This window comes from Salmo salar, chromosome 10 (assembly GCF_965601325.2).
Source record: "Salmo salar chromosome 10, fSalSal1, whole genome shotgun sequence".
Taxonomy (NCBI): domain Eukaryota; kingdom Metazoa; phylum Chordata; class Actinopteri; order Salmoniformes; family Salmonidae; genus Salmo; species Salmo salar.
In genome coordinates, this window is record NC_138300.1 from 103,809,025 (window position 1) to 103,827,766 (window position 18,742).

Below are 18,742 nucleotides of genomic sequence, written 5' to 3' on the forward strand. Positions count from 1 at the left end.
GAGGCCTAGTCAAATCCCAACTCCTCGGACGATAGTTTTCATGCCATACATGAGTAATCAGTAGAGTTAGCTAAAGCACACAGTATTCAAAGAATCTCAGAGCGGATTGCTGATATAGGATCAGTGTTTAATTTTAGATCATAATTAATAGGATTATATGGACAGGGAGGACCTGATTCTAGACCAGCACCCTTACAGCCTGACCACAGAGGGAGGACTGACATAAGAGACAACACAGAGACAGTAGTCTACACAGAAAGCTGCATTGTGGTCTGTTGGCATTTCTCTCAGTTTTATGTAAAGTAGGTATTAACCAACAGTGGCAGGATGTTAACCGGAGTGGAAAACACCCACACACTGGCAATCAGTCAAGTCAGAAAACACTCAAACATGACTTGGTAGCATTGGGAATTTCACATATTTAGTAAAAAAAATTCCATCATGTGATAAGATAAGTATTATCTTACATGGAATGTATTATATTGTGGGTTTTTGGAAATGAAAAAAGCAATGAAAGTGAACAACATCCTGTATTACTGTACAAGATTAGTCATTCATGAATAGAGTATTTAAATGAACAGTATTCAAATTGAGCAGCAGAGTCAAAAGACAATGAAAAGACAACCGATAACCACGATATCCATTTGACACACAGTCAAAGAGAGAGAAGAGGGGAGAAAGTAACAGCCTACCTCTGCAGCCAGGTAGTTCCCAGTGGCCAGGTGTTTGAAGCGAAACAGGCTGTTCCACTGGCCGGCACCCCCTCTGCAGGGGTCGTAGTGCACAACCTGCCATAGAGAGAAACACATTTAAAATCCACTGATCAACAAAGAAAGAGTCCACAACATCACTCAGCGCCATTAATAACATCATAGTATGAGGTAATGTATTTGTTTACGAGGAAGACACTTGTTTAATCTCCCTCTGGGGAATTTCCTAATCAAAACAGGTTTTTCCACTCGTCCTACAAAATCAGGAGCTATAATCTGAGCAGAGAAAGTGCTTCTAGCTCTGTCCCAATTCTCTGTTCTAAGTATACACTTGTTCACTTGACTTTGTTCAAATTAAAGGCAAAGGACTGGTGTAAGAAATATGGTGGAAACTAACCCACACCAATACATGTGTGGGGAGGAGTGCACAGTGGGAGAATTGGGACGGAACCATTGCAGTAGGCAAATAGTGCAGTAGGTACCTCTATTTCCCAGAGTGCTTTGGAGCTGGTGGCAGAGGTGGCAGACTGTCTCAGGGTGGTCCTGAGGAAGATGTGCTGCTGATTCCTGTATTCGTCACATGTCAAGAACTTCTCTTGTTCGGCGTGGAACAGACGCACCACATCACCCTGCGAGACGACAACATGGTTTAGCTGTTTGGGCTAAGAAACAAAAAAAATACTTTAAAGTAACACTTGACATTAGTTATCAACTGAGCATAAATTCTTATAATTTAAGTATTATAATCATGATGCCATAATAACTATTTGTAAAGCATCAAAAAATTGTACTTTAAAATGTGGATGTGAAAGCATTAATTCTTTCACCTAAAACAGAGAGCCCCGCCATCAACAACATTTGCATTCAAGACTCTGTCTGCACTGAAGGACATTAGGCGGACAGCATGTAGAAGAGGTAAGATAAAAACACTGACTCCTTTGAGGACGTCCTCTCTGTAGTCACTGAACTTCATGAACAGAGTGACCTTCCAGCTAGTGTTGCAGTTCACAGCGTTCACCTGTAGAAAAACCAAGGAGAGGAGCAGAGAAGACCAATGGACTGTCATGACTATACCTGAATTATACACGTCTTTTCAGAGCCTAAGATAGCTGCTGGTTTACCATTCCTGCGATAATGCCGGTTCTGCAACCATGAAGGGACTATTTTTATGGACAGCGATAGTCGGAAGGTAGAGAGGGAGACCGATGGAGAGAGACAGAGTAGGGTCAGAGGTGGCATTTGTAACATTTTAGTCATTTAGCAGACGCTCTTATCCAGAGCAACTTACAGTAGTGAATGCATACATTTCATAAATGTTTTCTCCGTACTGGTCCCCCGTGGGAATCGAACCCACAACCCTGGCGTTGCAAACATGTTGCAAACACCATGCTCTACCAACTGAGCTACACGGTAACCCCGGACAACGTATGGACTGTAGTCTGCTGCGCTACCACTAGACAAGATTCTTAAGGTTCTCAATACCTACTGCAACCTGGTAGGTTTCCAAACGCATGTTATGATATGGGTGCGTTAGCAAGTCGTTATGGTTAAAGGTTAAGGGTTAGGATAAGGTTAGGCTACGGCATGCTAGCGAGTGGTTAGGGTAGGTTTACAGTAGGTTCAGGCATACTAGCAAGTAGGTAAGGGTTAGGATCAGGATAGAAAATAAAGACATGCCTAAACAAAAACATGCCTGGATTCGAACCGCCACCTGGATTCGAACCACTGCCACTCGCATCTCATGAGTCCTATGCACTTAAAAAGACAAACGTGCTGACCAGCAGCTTTTTGGGAGTCTTCAAATATGCGACAAATGGGGCCTTCCGAGTGGCGCAGTGGTCTAAGGCACTGCATCGCAGTGCTAGCTGTGCCACTTGAGATTCTGGGTTCGAGTCCAGGCTCTGTCTCAGCCGGCCGTGACCGGGAGACCAATGGGGCGGCGCACAATTGGCCCAGCGTCGTCCGGGTTAGGGGAAGGTTTGGCCGGCAGGGATGTCCTTGTCCCATCGCACTCCTGTGGCGGGCCGGGCGCAGTGCACGCTGACACGGTCGCCAGGTGTTCGGTGTTTCCTCCAACACATCGGTGCGGCTGGCTTCCGGGTTAAGTGGGCATTGTGTCAAGAAGCAGTGCGGCTTGGTTGGGTTTCAGAGGACGCACGGCTCGCGACCTTCGCCTCTCCTAAGTCCGTACGGGAGCGATGAGACAAGACTGTAACTACCAATTGGATACCACAAAAAAAAAATATGCGACAACGCAGGAATTGTTGGAGATGGCAGGCTGGGACAGACACAACATGGCCATCATCCTTCTGCACCGGTTTTCCATGCACACAATACATTTTTAAATCGTAAGTGCTCTAATCAAATTGTTTCATGGCTCTTACCTCCTTGCAGCCGGGGTTGTCTAGCAGCTCAATGTTGCTGGCGTGGAGAGGCTGCCCTGCGTTCACGGGCATCAGGACCACCTTGTCTCCCACCACCACCTAGGGACCAACCACAGCAGCTCAGACACTAGCACACACATGATTACAAGTAGAGTAGAGTGAGAGTAGAAAAGAGATACAAATGAGGCAGATGTCTATGGGACCTATCACAGGACAATGGGACAGAGGTATGAGACACACTTCAAACAGCAAAGGTCCACAGTCACTACTTGTCCCATGCAAAGGGCAACTATCCATCTAGAGATAAGCATTCCCCACAACAATGCAAATAGAGTGAGTGGGCTTATTCTGTGTATCATTTCCAATAGCAGATGATCACAAACCATGGTCAAATGAAGGAAGTGAAGCATGTAGGGGTTTACAGTGTAGAGACATTCATTCATCCAGCCATGTGTGTGGTAGCGTGAAACGCTGAATGCAGTATACTGTCCTGTGTGCACCAAAGTCTCAAATATCTCCATTCAAACTGTACTCTACATTCAAAACACATATCACAATAAACAGAATGTAAATTGACAAAAATGGTCAGGAGAAGAATTGTACTTAAAGGCTCCCCTTTCCAATAATGACGTAGCATCTATACAAAAGTATGTTGACACCCCTTCAAATTTGTGGATTCGGCTATTTCAACCACACCCATTGCTGACAGCTGTATACAAATTTAGCACAGCCATGCAATCTCCATAGACAAACATTGACAGTAGAATGGGCTTATTGAAGAGCTCAAACAAGTCAGTTCATCACATTTCTGCCCTGCTAGAGCTGCCCCGGTCAAATGTAAGTGTTGTTATTGTGAAGTGGAAACGTCTAGGAGCAACACCGGCTCAGCCGAAAAGTTGTAGGCCACAAGCTTACAGAACGGGACCACCCAGTGATGAAGCACACAGTGCATAAAAATGGCCTGCCCTTGGTTGCAACACTCACTACCAAGTTCCAAACCGCCTCGAAGCAACGTCAGCATAATAAACGTCAGCATAATAGCTGCTCCTCTGGAGCTTAATAAAATAGGTTTCCATGGCCGAGCATCCGCACACAAGCCTAAGATCACCATGCGCAATGCCAAGTATCAGCTGGAGTGGTGTAAAGCTTGCTGCCATTGGACTCTGGAGCAGTGGAAACGCGTTCTCTGGACTGATGAATCATGTTTCACCATCTGCCAGTCTGACAGACAAATCTTGGTTTGGAGGACGCCAGAAGAACGCTACCTGCCCAAATGCATAGCGTCAACTGTAAAGTTTGGTGGAGGGAGAATAATGGTCTGGGGCTGTTTTCATGGTTCGGACTAGGCCCATTAGTTCCAGTGAAGGGAAATCTTAACACTACAGCATACAATGACATTCTAGATTATTCTGTTCCTCCAACTTTTTGCCAACAGTTTGGGGAAGGCCCTTTCCTGTTTCAGCATGACAATGCCCCCGTGCACAAAGTGAGGTCCATACAGAAATGGTTTGACGAGATCGGTGTGGAAGAACTAGACTGGCCTGTACAGAGCCCTGACCTCAACCCCCATTTATTGGGATGAATTGGAACGCCGACTGCGAGCCAGACCTGATCACCCAACATCAGTGCCTGACCTCACTAATGCTCTTGTGGCTGAATGGAAGCAAGTCCCTGCAGCAATGTTCCAACATCTAGTGGAAAGCCTTCCTAGAAGAGTAGAGGCTGTTATAGCAGCAAAGAAGGGACCAACTCCATATTAACGCACATCAATTTGGAATGAGATGTTCTACGAGCAGGTGTCCACATACTTTTGGTCATGTAGTGTATCAATCTATCTATAGTATTGCTGTAATCTATAACTTCCAGATAATGTTAGTCAATAACAGTTAAAGGGCAACTCCACCACTTTTCAACCTAATTTTCATTATCTCAAGCACAATAAGAGTGTCATGGAAAACTGCACATTTCTACGTTTTGTAGAAAAAAAGAAAAAGTTCTACATGATGACAAAAATTTAAACATAAAAATACACTATGATATTCCCGGTGACGTGGGGAGCAAGAAAATACCCTCCCTTGGGCAAGAAACTGCAGGTTTAGAAAAATCACTATGTGATGTCATCTTTTTAACCACAGAACATAGAAAAGCGACGTTTTCTCATATGTAGACACTGGTATGGTACGGAGATTATGAATATGAGGTTGAAAAGTGATGGAATGGCCCTTTAAGGGAAAAAATTGCAAATTGTAGAAGACTAGCGGAAATGCACTCACGTACTTACGTTTTTCAATGCTCAATGTCTACATGCAAGGCTATTGCTAACATGCTTTCACAGCAAGTCTCATGGACTAACACACACACACCATGCACTACAAACAAGAAGAATACCTTCCACCATAGGATGCTAAAGCAAAAGGAAAGGAGAAAACCAATCAAGTCATTTCAGAAGGATTAGACATTACTTGAACATAATACCAATCTAATTAAAATAGGAAATGTTCAAAACTAAGACGACCCCTAAAAACTTTAAATAAATTAACAATCCTGAGGTTCATCATGAGGTTTGGTTTACCATAACATATCTATGGTAAATCGGGCTAGGAGTTTTTCATCGTCAGGTCACATGTTCGGGAAAAACTCCTGGCCCTATTTACAGGGTACATTCAAAGCACTGGCCTGTAGCAAGTCAGGTCAGGGCCCCTTTTCATAAAGCAGCTCAGTAAAAGTGCTGATCTAGGATCAGTTTTGCCTTTCAGATAATAATTAATAGGATTATATAGACAGGGGGGCCTTGAACCAAGATCAGCACTAAACAGGGGTACCTACGTTATCCCCCTCGCTGCGGAGTTTCCAGAAGGGCTGGATGTAGAACCAGGAGCCCTCATTACCGGCTGGGTCCAGAGACACACGCATGGCGTTCTTCTCCAGCAGCGCTGGCAGACGCTTGTTCACCGTCAAGTACTTGTTACTCTTTATATGCAGAAGCTGAGGGGAAAATAAATGGCGCCGATTCACAAGGACACATCTTACACAAGGTCCATGGTTCGAATCCCACCCAAACACCTAACTCCAATCACATTTCTTTATTGCTAGGAAACAGTTACCGAAAGAAATTGGTACTCTTTTTTTTTTTTATTAAAGTGAGATGTAAGGCAAGTTCATCATTTCATTTCACCAATTCAAAATCATCAGACCAATTCCTTATGAGCTCAGAATTTACTTTATTTGGAATTGACCTCAAAAGCCTTTCAATTTAGCTTCTGCTTGGGATAAGAACATTACTGAAATTATATATATATATATATATATATATATATATATATATATATATATATTATATATTTTATTTTTTTTAAAAAAAAATTCCATTTCAGGACAGGTAATTTAAATATTGGCTTTAGCATGAAAGAAGCACACAGATCAAAACATGAAAAAAAGCTCTATCTTTTAACAGCAAAAGACTGGACCTGACCAAAACACTTATTTTAATACGACTGTTTAAACCACAGTTAGAGGCCACAAACCTTGGGAAACCATACAGAACAAACCTGCACTAAATTGAATATTGAAAATGGATACAAGCTTAAATTACTCTGTGCCATTCATCATTTAGGCTGACAAATTGCCTCAATGGCAATGTGAGGCACTAGAGGCCAGACTACAAACAGAAAGGCAGCCTTGGTGACCAAGTGAAAACAAACACAAGGTTCCTGGCACAACGCAAACAGAGATATAGCCTCTGATAAGAGTTGTCTGTAGTTGGCTTTTACCTGAATGACGTTACTGTACTTTACCACCTCTCCCAGCAGCTTCTTATTCTCCGTCTCATTCTGCTTCTGTTCCAGTTCTGCTGCATGCTGGGACATGAACGAAAACATGTTTGGGACTGATTACATTGCTGTCATATTGTGCAGAGTCACTGGTCTAAACACCTTGCATTTCAAATGACTACTTATGTGATCAAGATAAGTGATTCTGTGCCTCGGCTTGCTCAAACTGATCTTGGTTGGCTTAAAGAAAAAAGGGGCAATCAGCAGTTTCTACATCCATTTTTTGATGTACCCATTGAATCTTAACTTAGAAATGCCTCAATGCCATAGTTTAACTGACGTACCCAATCAGAACACAAAATATACGTTTGTTGTACAAAGTAAATGTAAACAAGCACTGTATAGCCTCAAAACATGGTTAAAATGATCCTTTTGATATCATGGAGGTTCAGTCCTTGCATCCATAGCTCTGTCAATGAATTTGAGAGTGGTTACACATCTCCAGCCCCATCCCTCAGCTTTTTACCGACACAGTGGCTGGAAGAACGCCTTGATATTGTTTCAATTGCTCATTGACCCTTTTAAGCAGTGCTTTTCGCTCCAGGTCCTGGGGACCTACAGGGTGTGCAGGCTGTTGTTCCAGCCCAGCACTAATACTCGATTTGACTAATTAACTATAGTAATGATTAAGCCCTTGATTCGGTGAATCGTTTGTGTTAGTGGTAGGATGGATCAAAATCCTGCACTCCCTGTGGTTGCCTTGCCCAGGACTGTGAATGAAGAAGACTAGGACTTGCAGACAGGTTATACCTGTAACTTCTTGAATAGGTCTTCTTGTGTGTTGTTGTTGCCTTGTTTGCCCTGTTTGGCCTTCCAGAACTGCTTCTGAGCTGAGTACCTGTTCATCGGACACACCTTGAACAGGCAGTCTGGAGAGAGAGACAGAGATATGGAGAGGAAGAAAGAAATGCGGAGGAAAAAAATGTAGAAAGATATTAAGAAATAGAAACAGGGAGGGAGGAGTGTTAGAGAGTGAGAGGAATACATACATGAATCAAACATACATTTTTTAATATATTAGTAATTTAGCAGACGATCCTATGCAGAGAGACTTACAGTTAGTGTATTAATCTTACAACAGCTAGGTGAGGGAACCATATAGCTCAGTCCTAGTAAGTACATTTCCTCAATAAAGTCGCTATCAGCAAAGTCAGAACTAGTAAGGGGGAAAGAAAAGTGAAGTGCAAGTGTTATTTCACAAAAGGCTTACTAATACATACTAATTTGAACGGCAGCGTGTCCCTTGAGTCTAGGTGACCTATGTAACTGTCCCTTTAACTGTCCCTTGAGTCTAGGTGACCTATGTAACTGTCCCTTTAACTGTCCCTTGAGTCTAGGTGACCTATGTAACTGTCCCTTTAACTGTCCCTTGAGTCTAGGTGACCTATGTGGTTGTGCAGCTGGTCAGACTCCTCCCACTCACCTCTGAACTTTTTGGGCGGATTGGCCAGGTCTCCTGCATCGGGCTGCACCACACACCTGTCATCAACAAGCCTGGGGAGAAAACATCCCAACATCATACACACACCATGTATACAGTTCATATGGGAGAGAACATCCCAACATCATACACACACCATGTATACAGTTCATATGGGAGAGAACATCCCAACATCATACACACACCATTTATACAGTTCATATGGGAGAGAACATCCCAACATCATACACACACCATTTATACAGTTCATATGGGAGAAAACATCCCAACATCATACACACACCATTTATACAGTTCATATGGGAGAGAACATCCCAACATCATACACACACCATATATACAGTTCATATGGGAGAGAACATCCCAACATCATACACACACCATTTATACAGTTCATATGGGAGAGAACATCCCAACATCATACACACACCATTTATACAGTTCATATGGGAGAGAACATCCCAACATCATACACACACCATTTATACAGTTCATATGGGAGAGAACATCCCAACATCATACACACACCATTTATACAGTTCATATGGGAGAGAACATCCCAACATCATACACACACCATTTATACAGTTCATATGGGAGAGAACATCCCAACATCATACACACACACCATTTATACAGTTCATATGGGAGAGAACATCCCAACATCATACACACACCATTTATACAGTTCATATGGGAGAAAACATCCCAACATCATACACACACACCATTTATACAGTTCATATGGGAGAAAACATCCCAACATCATACACACACACCATTTATACAGTTCATATGGGAGAGAACATCCCAACATCATACACACACCATTTATACAGTTCATATGGGAGAGAACATCCCAACATCATACACACACCATTTATACAGTTCATATGGGAGAAAACATCCCAACATCATACACACACACCATTTATACAGTTCATATGGGAGAGAACATCCCAACATCATACACACACCATTTATACAGTTCATATGGGAGAAAACATCCCAACATCATACACACACACCATTTATACAGTTCATATGGGAGAGAACATCCCAACATCATACACACACACCATTTATACAGTTCATATGGGAGAGAACATCCCAACATCATACACACACCATTTATACAGTTCATATGGGAGAAAACATCCCAACATCATACACACACACCATTTATACAGTTCATATGGGAGAGAACATCCCAACATCATACACACACACCATTTATACAGTTCATATGGGAGAAAACATCCCAACATCATACACACACCATTTATACAGTTCATATGGGAGAGAACATCCCAACATCATACACACACCATTTATACAGTTCATATGGGAGAAAACATAACATCATACACACACACCATTTATACAGTTCATATGGGAGAGAACATCCCAACATCATACACACACACCATTTATACAGTTCATATGGGAGAGAACATCCCAACATCATACACACACACCATTTATACAGTTCATATGGGAGAGAACATCCCAACATCATACACACACCATTTATACAGTTCATATGGGAGAAAACATCCCAACATCATACACACACCATTTATACAGTTCATATGGGAGAGAACATCCCAACATCATACACACACACCATTTATACAGTTCATATGGGAGAGAACATCCCAACATCATACACACACACCATTTATACAGTTCATATGGGAGAGAACATCCCAACATCATACACACACCATTTATACAGTTCATATGGGAGAGAACATCCCAACATCATACACACACCATTTATACAGTTCATATGGGAGAAAACATCCCAACATCATACACACACACCATTTATACAGTTCATATGGGAGAGAACATCCCAACATCATACACACACACCATTTATACAGTTCATATGGGAGAGAACATCCCAACATCATACACACACCATTTATACAGTTCATATGGGAGAGAACATCCCAACATCATACACACACCATTTATACAGTTCATATGGGAGAAAACATCCCAACATCATACACACACACCATTTATACAGTTCATATGGGAGAGAACATCCCAACATCATACACACACCATTTATACAGTTCATATGGGAGAAAACATCCCAACATCATACACACACACCATTTATACAGTTCATATGGGAGAGAACATCCCAACATCATACACACACACCATTTATACAGTTCATATGGGAGAGAACATCCCAACATCATACACACACCATTTATACAGTTCATATGGGAGAGAACATCCCAACATCATACACACACCATTTATACAGTTCATATGGGAGAAAACATCCCAACATCATACACACACACCATTTATACAGTTCATATGGGAGAGAACATCCCAACATCATACACACACACCATTTATACAGTTCATATGGGAGAGAACATCCCAACATCATACACACACACCATTTATACAGTTCATATGGGAGAGAACATCCCAACATCATACACACACACCATTTATACAGTTCATATGGGAGAGAACATCCCAACATCATACACACACCATTTATACAGTTCATATGGGAGAGAACATCCCAACATCATACACACACCATTTATACAGTTCATATGGGAGAAAACATCCCAACATCATACACACACACCATTTATACAGTTCATATGGGAGAGAACATCCCAACATCATACACACACACCATTTATACAGTTCATATGGGAGAGAACATCCCAACATCATACACACACCATTTATACAGTTCATATGGGAGAAAACATCCCAACATCATACACACACCATTTATACAGTTCATATGGGAGAGAACATCCCAACATCATACACACACACCATTTATACAGTTCATATGGGAGAGAACATCCCAACATCATACACACACACCATTTATACAGTTCATATGGGAGAGAACATCCCAACATCATACACACACCATTTATACAGTTCATATGGGAGAGAACATCCCAACATCATACACACACCATTTATACAGTTCATATGGGAGAAAACATCCCAACATCATACACACACCATTTATACAGTTCATATGGGAGAGAACATTCCAACATCATACACACACCATTTATACAGTTCATATGGGAGAGAACATCCCAACATCATACACACACCATTTATACAGTTCATATGGGAGAGAACATCCCAACATCATACACACACACCATTTATACAGTTCATATGGGAGAGAAGATCCCAACATCATACACACACCATTTATACAGTTCATATGGGAGAGAACATCCCAACATCATACACACACACCATTTATACAGTTCATATGGGAGAGAACATCCCAACATCATACACACACACCATTTATACAGTTCATATGGGAGAGAACATCCCAACATCATACACACACCATTTATACAGTTCATATGGGAGAAAACATCCCAACATCATACACACACACCATTTATACAGTTCATATGGGAGAGAACATCCCAACATCATACACACACACCATTTATACAGTTCATATGGGAGAGAACATCCCAACATCATACACACACACCGTTTATACAGTTCATATGGGAGAGAACATCCCAACATCATACACACACCATTTATACAGTTCATATGGGAGAGAACATCCCAACATCATACACACACACCATTTATACAGTTCATATGGGAGAGAACATCCCAACATCATACACACACACCATTTATACAGTTCATATGGGAGAGAACATCCCAACATCATACACACACACCATATATACAGTTCATATGGGAGAAAACATCCCAACATCATACACACACACCATTTATACAGTTCATATGGGAGAGAACATCCCAACATCATACACACACACCATTTATACAGTTCATATGGGAGAGAACATCCCAACATCATACACACACCATTTATACAGTTCATATGGGAGAGAACATCCCAACATCATACACACACCATTTATACAGTTCATATGGGAGAGAACATCCCAACATCATACACACACCATTTATACAGTTCATATGGGAGAGAACATCCCAACATCATACACACACACCATTTATACAGTTCATATGGGAGAAAACATCCCAACATCATACACACACCATTTATACAGTTCATATAGGAGAGAACATCCCAACATCATACACACACCATTTATACAGTTCATATGGGAGAAAACATCCCAACATCATACACACACCATTTATACAGTTCATATGGGAGAGAACATCCCAACATCATACACACACACCATTTATACAGTTCATATGGGAGAGAACATCCCAACATCATACACACACCATTTATACAGTTCATATGGGAGAAAACATCCCAACATCATACACACACACCATTTATACAGTTCATATGGGAGAGAACATCCCAACATCATACACACACCATTTATACAGTTCATATGGGAGAAAACATCCCAACATCATACACACACACCATTTATACAGTTCATATGGGAGAGAAGATCCCAACATCATACACACACACCATTTATACAGTTCATATGGGAGAAAACATCCCAACATCATACACACACCATTTATACAGTTCATATGGGAGAAAACATCCCAACATCATACACACACCATTTATACAGTTCATATGGGAGAGAACATCCCAACATCATACACACACACCATTTATACAGTTCATATGGGAGAGAACATCCCAACATCATACACACACACCATTTATACAGTTCATATGGGAGAGAACATCCCAACATCATACACACACACCATTTATACAGTTCATATGGGAGAGAACATCCCAACATCATACACACACCATTTATACAGTTCATATGGGAGAGAACATCCCAACATCATACACACACCATGTATACAGTTCATATGGGAGAGAACATCCCAACATCATACACACACCATTTATACAGTTCATATGGGAGAGAACATCCCAACATCATACACACACACCATTTATACAGTTCATATGGGAGAAAACATCCCAACATCATACACACACCATTTATACAGTTCATATGGGAGAGAACATCCCAACATCATACACACACCATTTATACAGTTCATATGGGAGAAAACATCCCAACATCATACACACACCATTTATACAGTTCATATGGGAGAGAACATCCCAACATCATACACACACACCATTTATACAGTTCATATGGGAGAGAACATCCCAACATCATACACACACCATTTATACAGTTCATATGGGAGAAAACATCCCAACATCATACACACACCATTTATACAGTTCATATGGGAGAGAACATCCCAACATCATACACACACACCATTTATACAGTTCATATGGGAGAGAACATCCCAACATCATACACACACCATTTATACAGTTCATATGGGAGAGAACATCCCAACATCATACACACACACCATTTATACAGTTCATATGGGAGAGAACATCCCAACATCATACACACACACCATTTATACAGTTCATATGGGAGAGAACATCCCAACATCATACACACACCATGTATACAGTTCATATGGGAGAGAACATCCCAACATCATACACACACCATTTATACAGTTCATATGGGAGAGAACATCCCAACATCATACACACACCATTTATACAGTTCATATGGGAGAGAACATCCCAACATCATACACACACACCATTTATACAGTTCATATGGGAGAGAACATCCCAACATCATACACACACACCATTTATACAGTTCATATGGGAGAGAACATAAACACACATCTTTCCAACTATTAATTCAACTCCATGACAGAGCTCAATGGCAGGCATGTTCTGCAGTTTCCTATGATCCAATACTCCTTCCTCTCCCAGAATAGACAGTGGTTCTCCATGGCAGACAGGGCTGTTGATGATGTCTAGAACCCAGGTTGAAGACAAGAGGATTATAATATCATATAACTCTTTGCATAAATGAGGACTAATTCTAGGAACGGGACCAGCGATGCTAGTTAGCAACGGTGCTGGTCCCATGCGTTGTTTATTTTCACAAGCTTCATAATATAATGAATAGCTTGTCCTAACCTGGTCATCTTCAACCTAGTCTAGAACCAGACTAAGAACATAGCATGTAAGAAGGAAGAAATCAGATCAGCAAGCATTGTATGTGATCATCCTCATTGGATGTCATGTTGAATTCAGAGCATTGGCAGATTTCATTAGTGTGTAGATATAATCGCTGATTGTGATGGTGGTTACTGTATGTTTTACAATGATAACAGGGCCAGTATTCAAAAAGCTTTTCAGAGTATGTGTGGTGATCTTGTATCAGGTTGACACCTAAGCATGTAACCTTATTATTATCATCATCATCATCTAAAAACCTAAACACCTATCCATGTAACCTTATTATTATCATCATCATCATCTAAAAACCTAAACACCTATCCATGTAACCTTATTATTATCATCATCATCATCTAAAAACCTAAACACCTATCCATGTAACCTTATTATTATCATCATCATCATCATCATCATCATCATCATCATCATCATCATCATCATCATCATCCAAAAACCTAAACACCTATCCATGTAACCTTATTATTATCATCATCATCATCTAAAAACCTAAACACCTATCCATGTAACCTTATTATTATTATTATTATTATTATTATTATTATTATTATTATTATTTAAAAACCTAAACACCTATCCATGTAACCTTATTATCATCATCATCATCATCATCTAAAAACCTAAACACCTATCCACGTAACCTTATTATTATCATCATCATCATCATCTAAAAACCTAAACACCTATCCATGTAACCTTATTATTATCATCATCATCATCTAAAAACCTAAACACCTATCCATGTAACCTTATTATTATCATCATCATCATCTAAAAACCTAAACACCTATCCATGTAACCTTATTATTATTATTATTATTATTATTATTATTATTATTATTATTATTATTATTAATAATAATAATAAGGTTACGTGGATAGGTGTTTAGGTTTTTAGATGATGATGATGATGATGATAATAAGGTTACATGGATAGGTGTTTAGGTTTTTAAATAATAATAATAATAATAATAATATCTAAAAACCTAAACACCTATCCATGTAACATTATTATCATCATCATCATCATCATCATCAAAAAACCTAAACACCTATCCACGTAACCTTATTATTATTATTATTATTATGGTTACATGGATAGGTGTTTAGGTTTTTAGATAATAATAATAATAATAATAATAAATAATATCTAAAAACCTAAACACCTATCCATGTAACCTTATTATCATCTAAAAACCTAAACTAATATCAGCACTAATACTCAGATTCTTAGGGGCAATTCCACGGCAACAGAATGACGCTGAAACTCAGATATTTCACTTTAAAATATGTGCCAAACAAAAAACTATTATTGCAAAGTCAAACAACCCATACAATTCTATGCACAAGGTCGACTTTACAATTTCCAATGAACATTTTCTGTGGAAATTGTTAAATGTAGTCCTTGTGCATAGAGTCGTATGGTTTGTTTAAGTTTGCAATCATTGGTTTTTGTTTGACACATTTTAAAAGTGAAAAATCTCATCATTCTGTTTCCATGGAATTGCCCTTAGTGAATATAGGCCCTGGTCTAGTTGAAATGGAAACAGTGAATTCTGTAAAGGGCTTGGTGGGGCCACAGGAAATGCTCTTGGCTGCTGTGTGTGGCTGATTTGTCCTAAATGCTGATAGGTTGACATTAACCGCCTTGTCTCCACACTGCATGCCTGGATTTTATAGTCAATGTCATTGTATAGTCAACCAGCCTGCAACAGCAATTGTTTTGCTTAAAGTTTTACAGCTAAAATAAAACTACAATATTTTTAGAGAATTGTCCAGAAGACTGGTGAACTTCCCACAACATACTGTCCATCCACACTGAACGAACACACCAACGCAGTGTGATATAATATGTCAGTGATACTACATTCTCACAGAAGCTTCGAAAAACTATCAACTCAACATGATTCTGTTGGCACTTGGCAGAGAATGTGCCTCTATTCTTTATGTGACCTGGCTGCATCATGTGAAACAAGTATTATATCATCAAATTTCTGTTTATGCTAGCCTGGTCCCAGATCTGTTTGTGCTTTCTTGCTAACTCCTGTGGTGGTCATTGACACGCCAATGAACATAGGATTTGGCATGACAGCACAAACAGATCTGGGACCAGGGTAGGACCAGGATAGCTGATGCCAGTCTGAGACAAAAACAAAACTGTGACAATGTGTAAAGTTCCACCCGGTATGGGGAAGGAAGCCCAGTGTGACTGGTGTTGACTGGAGCTTATCCTTGTGGTCGGTTTCATCCTTGGTGTGTGTGTTCTCTGCTAGTCTGCATTGCTAAAGAAATAACCAGCAGATTATTGTATCCAATGCAGTTCCATGCGCTTGACTTACAACTGAACAAGATTTACAAATAGCTTAGTCACCTAGCAAAAGCCTGGGGTGTTCTCGTTTCCACACATTACTTCTAGCACACTAACTTTTGTATCGCTCTTCTTCTGTGATATTCATATCCTCATCTGACTCCAGATTTTAACACATCCATAGAGCTAAGCTCAGCCTCTGACTCAAATAATAGGGGTGGTTTCAGTGATGTGGAACATACAGAACGTTGCAATGCAGATAGCATAGAGCTTACAACGATTAGACAGACAATGACAGGATTGTTCTACGCAATCTATTTCTGTCTGAACATTCTGCACCCTCCTGAACAGGCCCCTGGCATCTTCATGCACTAGCCTGTCATGATCACATTCATCATAAACAAGTCTTCACTGGAATACACAGAAGTACACATTCATCTACCCTACTAAGGGGGAAATGCAAGGCACAGTCCCTCTGGTTTAGACAAAGCTGGCAGTCCAACTACAGCGAGAGCCGGGTATTTTCTTTTGCTGCCATAGCTGTTGATCATTCAGTCCCAACTGTCTGGCTGTGGTTGTGCATATGTCCTATTCCTCAGCTCCCATATCAAAGTCCCATGTAAACTAGAGACAATAGGGTCCAATAGGATTTCAAATCAAGTGCTCACACAAAACAGGATACATACTACTCATTACTCTAGCTAACAAATGAGTAACCTTAAGTGCACAGGCCCGCATTTATTAGGCACCAAACGAAAGAAAAAGTGACCAACAAGGAGGGACTGCCTGAAGTTTGTCCAATACGAAAACACACATTTTCATTTTTCCATTACAAAAGGCTTGGCTACAGTGTGCCCTAATGAATAGGCTTATGACTGCTCAGTTCAAAGAGCTAGGGCCCTATTCATTAGGAATCAAATGGAAGAAAACTGACCTAAACAGGGAGGGACTACTTGTACAATAACAAACGCTCATTTTAAAATGCTTCCCATTGCATGACTTAATGCGACCCTGGTCCTGGAACTAAAAGTTGAACATGAAACAGCAGTACATCCGGCCAACAGAATACGGGTAAGCTAATTACAGTGCATTCGGAATGTATTCAGAACGCTTGACTTTCCACATTTTGTTACGCTACAGCCTTATTCTAAAATCGATTAAATAAAAAAATCCTCAATCTACACACAATACCCCACAACAACAAAGCGAAAACAGGTTTTTTTTGCAAATGTAAAACAGAAAATACCTTATTTTTTTTAAGTATTTAGACCTTTTGCTATGAGACTCAAAATTGAGATCAGGTCCATCCTGTTTCCATTGATCATCCTTGAGATGTTTCAACAACTTGGAGTCCACCTGTGGTAAAGATTTGGAAAGGCACGCACCTGTCTACATAAGGCCCCACAGTTGACAGTGCATGTCAGAGCAAAGACCAAGCCATGAGGTTGAAGGAATTGTCCGTAGAGCTCAGAGACAGGATTGTAGCGAGGCACAAAAAAGGGGAAGAGTACCAAAAAATGTCTGCAGCATTGAAGGTCCCCAAGAACACAGTGGCCTCCATCATTCTCAAATGGAAGAAGTTTGGAATCACCAAGACTCTTCCTAGAGCTGGCCGCCCGGCCAAACTGAGCAATCAGGGGAGAAGGTCCTTGGTCAGGGAGGTGACCAAGAACCCAATGGTCACTCTGACAGAGCTCCAGAGTTCCTCTGTGGAGAGGGGAGAAACTTCCACATCTCTGCAGCACTCCACCAACCAGGCCTTTATGGTAGAGTGGCCAGATGGAAGCCATTCCTCAGTAAAAGGCACATGACAGCCCGTTTGGATTTTGCCAAAAGGCACCTAAAGACTCTCAGACCATGAGACACAAGATTCTCTGGTCTGATGAAACCAAGATTGAACTCTTTTGTCTGAATGCCAGGCGTCACATCTGGAGGAAACCTGGCACCATCCCTACAGTGAAGCATGGGTGGCAGCATCATGCTGTGGGGATTT

At 40.6% G+C, this 18,742-nt stretch overlaps 1 protein-coding gene across 2 annotated transcripts in view; it reads right to left on the minus strand.

The window, feature by feature from the left end:
- Nucleotides 1-18,742, minus strand: part of LOC100196824 (inositol 1,4,5-trisphosphate-gated calcium channel ITPR2) — a 148,385-nt gene that overhangs the window by 115,308 nt on the left and 14,335 nt on the right. For both annotated transcript variants that reach the window (XM_014125392.3, XM_014125393.3), the window contains exons 2-9: nucleotides 8,348-8,418; nucleotides 7,675-7,793; nucleotides 6,865-6,951; nucleotides 5,921-6,079; nucleotides 3,095-3,193; nucleotides 1,645-1,728; nucleotides 1,193-1,339; nucleotides 693-788 (exon numbers count right to left, since the gene is read on the minus strand). In XM_014125392.3, coding sequence (XP_013980867.1) covers nucleotides 693-788; nucleotides 1,193-1,339; nucleotides 1,645-1,728; nucleotides 3,095-3,193; nucleotides 5,921-6,079; nucleotides 6,865-6,951; nucleotides 7,675-7,793; nucleotides 8,348-8,418 — 862 coding nt within the window. The remainder of the gene's footprint in view (nucleotides 1-692; nucleotides 789-1,192; nucleotides 1,340-1,644; nucleotides 1,729-3,094; nucleotides 3,194-5,920; nucleotides 6,080-6,864; nucleotides 6,952-7,674; nucleotides 7,794-8,347; nucleotides 8,419-18,742) is intronic.